This window comes from Brassica oleracea, chromosome C3, assembly GCF_000695525.1.
Source record: "Brassica oleracea var. oleracea cultivar TO1000 chromosome C3, BOL, whole genome shotgun sequence".
NCBI lineage: Eukaryota > Viridiplantae > Streptophyta > Magnoliopsida > Brassicales > Brassicaceae > Brassica > Brassica oleracea.
Genome location: NC_027750.1, coordinates 25,031,292 through 25,035,033, shown reverse-complemented (window position 1 = coordinate 25,035,033; position 3,742 = coordinate 25,031,292). Strand labels below are relative to the sequence as shown.

At 32.4% G+C, this 3,742-nt stretch overlaps 1 protein-coding gene across 1 annotated transcript; it reads left to right on the top strand.

Moving 5' to 3' along the window:
• Positions 1-714: 714 nt before the first annotated feature.
• LOC106334169 (myb-related protein Myb4-like) lies at positions 715-2,316 on the top strand. Its single transcript, XM_013772496.1, has 3 exons — positions 715-916; positions 1,683-1,812; positions 1,890-2,316. The coding sequence occupies exons 1-3, from the start codon at positions 715-717 to the stop codon at positions 2,314-2,316; spliced, it is 759 nt and encodes a 252-aa protein (XP_013627950.1).
• The last annotated feature ends 1,426 nt before the right edge of the window (positions 2,317-3,742 follow it).

Sequence of the window (3,742 nt, the reverse complement as noted above, 5' to 3'; positions counted from 1 at the left end):
TTATCAATCAATCCATGTTCGATTATGGGTTCTTAGGTTTTGAATTACCTTTTAACCTTAGATGATTGTTGAATCGGACCACCAAAGAAGTTGAGCCGCGAGCTAGACACGAACGGGACGCGAGCTGGAATGGATCGAGTTGCGGACGTCCTTTGTTACTTGATCGAGAACACCTTGATCGTCGGACGCGAGCTGTCTGATGCTGTCGCGAACGAGAAAGAGGTCGCGTGCTGGAACTGCTCTCGGGTCGCGAACGTTTGAGCTAGGATCAGGAACGCCTTGGGCTGAAGCTGATCGGGGACGCGAGCTGGAACAAATGCGGGAACAAGAGACGCGATCGAGGTTTAGGGTTCGTCGGATCGCCGGCCAGGGTTAGGATTTTAGGGTTTTTCGATTTGGGTATTAGCTTAGGGATTTAGAATTTCGTGCTGATAACGTGTTATAAAAGTAATGAAAAAGTCTCTCTTTATTCATAACATAAAGGTTCCTTATATAGGAAATTACACCGTCATAGATAAATGGAAAGATTACAAATCATAATCTCTTGGTTATGAGCCATCCACAATCTAGTTCATGACAATTCCATTAATTAATTTAAGTAGGTTTACTTGTACATGAATAAGTGGCAATGTGGCATGACCCTTGTGGTCTCACAACCCCTGGATATCTTTTCTGAAAAAGAAAAAAAACCTTATATGCCATGTTGACACGTAGATGTGTGTATATAAACATGAATATCTCAAAGATTCTCTAAAATTAAAGACGATGTGTGTGATGGGGAAAAGAAGAACACCATGCTGTGACAATAGCCAAGTTCTGAAGAGAGGGCCATGGAGTGATGAAGAAAGTGAAAGACTCAATGCTTTTATTCTAAAACATGGTCATCACAACTGGAGATCTCTTCCTAAACTAGCTGGTCAGTCCTTTTATCAATGATTTCTTTTGCTTAATGGTAAATTTAATTGTTTTTTCCTCTAAAGATCCTCTCTATCACATTGCATGTTCGCTCGTTTTCATTTTCAAGTATTTTCATGTTTATAGTTTCATTTTGTCTCTCACTCTAGTTCTCTACAATGCTTACGTTCTTTGATTTGACAAGATGCTACAATCTTTTCTCTTCTCTCTCTTTGTTAAAAGATACAAAATGTTCTTGAATAGCCTCTAAAATTTATTATAATGGAATATTGATTTATTTGTTGTAGAGATGGTTCATAGGCTCGTTATAATTTATATATTTTAAGCAATGAAAATTAACGCAAAATGTAGTTACATTTCTTTTTTTTTTGAACAACCTCTAAAATGCAGTTACATTTCTTAGTTACGATTTTGGTGCTTCTTTCATAAAGGAAGCATATTTTCTTTTGAAGAATAAAATATGAGATGTTTGACAACAATTGCACAATCTGTAACGTTCGTATATATATTACCTTTATTTCCTTAAAGTTGAATTTGCATACAGATTCTTCCGGATGATGAGATAAAAGTTTGAAATAGATGGTTGAAAAAAAGTTTATGTAAATAATAGGTAATTAGATATGGCGAACATATACTTCAACCAAACGTATGCACCATCTGATGAAATCTTCACTAGATTATTTAAATTCAATTGCTGAACTCGTAAGTTAAGCTTGTAATTTTGGTGTTCATGATTAGTAATGTATGTTTTAACTGAAACAAAATAGGATTGGCGAGATGCGGAAAGAGTTGCCGTTTAAGATGGTTAAACTATCTGAGACCAGGTCTCAAACGAGGCAACTTCACCAAAGAGGAGGAAGATACCATTATCCACCTCCATCAAGTTCTTGGAAACAAGTAAAGTCATGTCTCCCTAGTTTCAATCTAAAAATTATGTAAAAACAATAAGTATAACTAGTGCATTGATTGACCAGGTGGTCAAAAATAGCATCACACTTACCGGGAAGAACAGACAACGAGATCAAGAATGTGTGGAACACTCATCTCAAGAAACGATCGGTGAAGAGCAACTCAGCATCAGATGTTACCAACCAAGCCTCTTCAGTGTCCTCTTCTTCCTCATCAGTCTCTACTGACGTTATTAACAGCGAGAAGCATAATCAGGAAGAGGAGTTGGAAAATATATTGGTGGAGCATATTGCATGTGGATTTGAGGTGAATGCACCACAATCACTAGAATATCTTTTTGAAGATCGCCAGATTCCTCCTCTTTCTATATCTAAACCGGACTCTCTAGAAATCCATATGCAATCAGATGATGATTTGTGTAGCCGAATGGTTGAACCAGGGTTAGATGTTTACAATGAATGGCTCAGCTATTTTGATAATCAAACTTTGTAGAACACATGATCCACCATGTTTATTTTTATTGCATTGACCTTGTCTTTGTTTTTTTTTTTGTAAGATGAATTTAGAATACATTAAGAACATATTCAAACCATAGTGTAGCTGGGAAGCTAGAATGTAACCGAGTCAGGAAGCATATGTACAATAGAATCATATTTTGAGATTTTAATATTTGATGATCTTTGGTTACACAAAAACAATTATGACGCTGGCGGTCTTACACGATTATAATAAATTGTACACCAATAGTATAACTTTGTATAATTTTCAAAGTGTAATTTAGTAACCTAATATAACTATTTAACAAAATATATTCATTTGTAATCAATTATATTAATATGTATCTCGACAATTGAAGTTATATTTAAGTTTGAAATTAAAGTTAAAATTAAAATTTGAATTTTTTTTAAAGAAAAGTTAAAGAGTAAATTTAGAATTCTCTTGTTTCATTGAGAACAAATTAGAATATTCAACCTTAATTGATAGTATATTAGACTTGCTTTTGAGTCTTAAGATCATTTGAGATTTTTTACCTGAATATGAAGATTGGGTCTCATAACCCCTTTTCTTAAAATCATTTAAATTAATATGAAAATATTTCTGATTGTTTACCATGTGTGAATGTGATAATAAATTAATTAAATAAAACATAATCCCAATTTTTTTTTTGAATAATAACGGTTGAAACTAGGTAATAACCCGCGTTTTGCGCGGGATGTGATTATTAGTTTCGTTATTTTTAATAAAAAGACATTTTTAATCTGGATATTGGTTCGGTTTAAAGTTTTTTTTTTTTGGTTTTTAATCTTCTAAAATATGACTATTATTTTAAATTAATATTCTTTTTAGTTTATTCGGTTAAAATGTTTGATTTTTTGGTTTTTTCTGGTATAAACCAAAAAATAATATTATTTGTTTATTTTCATGTTATGAATTTTAGATAGTCGTCTTGTCGAACCAATAGTTTCATATTATAGTTTCTAAACAGATAATAGTTTAAGAAAAAAAATTGTTAAAACAAATCATTTCACTACAATTTGGTCGGTAGTGAAAGAAGCATTAAGAAAAAATATTTCAACTTTAAAAAAATTAGATACTTCAGTTGTGGTGAATACTTAGTTAAAAGGTGCTCACATCAAGATGCACATGTATGTGTATGTAAGAAGTATATAAAAATAGTTGACAAATATATAAAGATATTGTTAATTAATATTAAACGACATTTTTGTGCAAAATAATACATGAAAGATAAAATTAAAATTAATTTAAAATAAAAAAGGCCTTGACATTAGTCATTTTTTTTCATATAAATAAAATAAAATTGTATCCGCAAATAGGGGTGGGCACAGATCGAATATATGGGTATTTGAAAGCATTCGTGTCGATTCGATCTTTAGCCACCTAGATATTCGGTGACTCG

Coding starts and splice junctions, on each gene's coding strand:
- LOC106334169 (XM_013772496.1), top strand. CDS start 715: ATGTGTGTATATAAACATGAATATCTCAAAGATTCTCTAAAATTAAAG. Junction 917..1,682: donor ATCTCTTCCTAAACTAGCTG/GTCAGTCCTTTT, acceptor GAAACAAAATAG/GATTGGCGAGATGCGGAAAG. Junction 1,813..1,889: donor CATCAAGTTCTTGGAAACAA/GTAAAGTCATGT, acceptor TTGATTGACCAG/GTGGTCAAAAATAGCATCAC.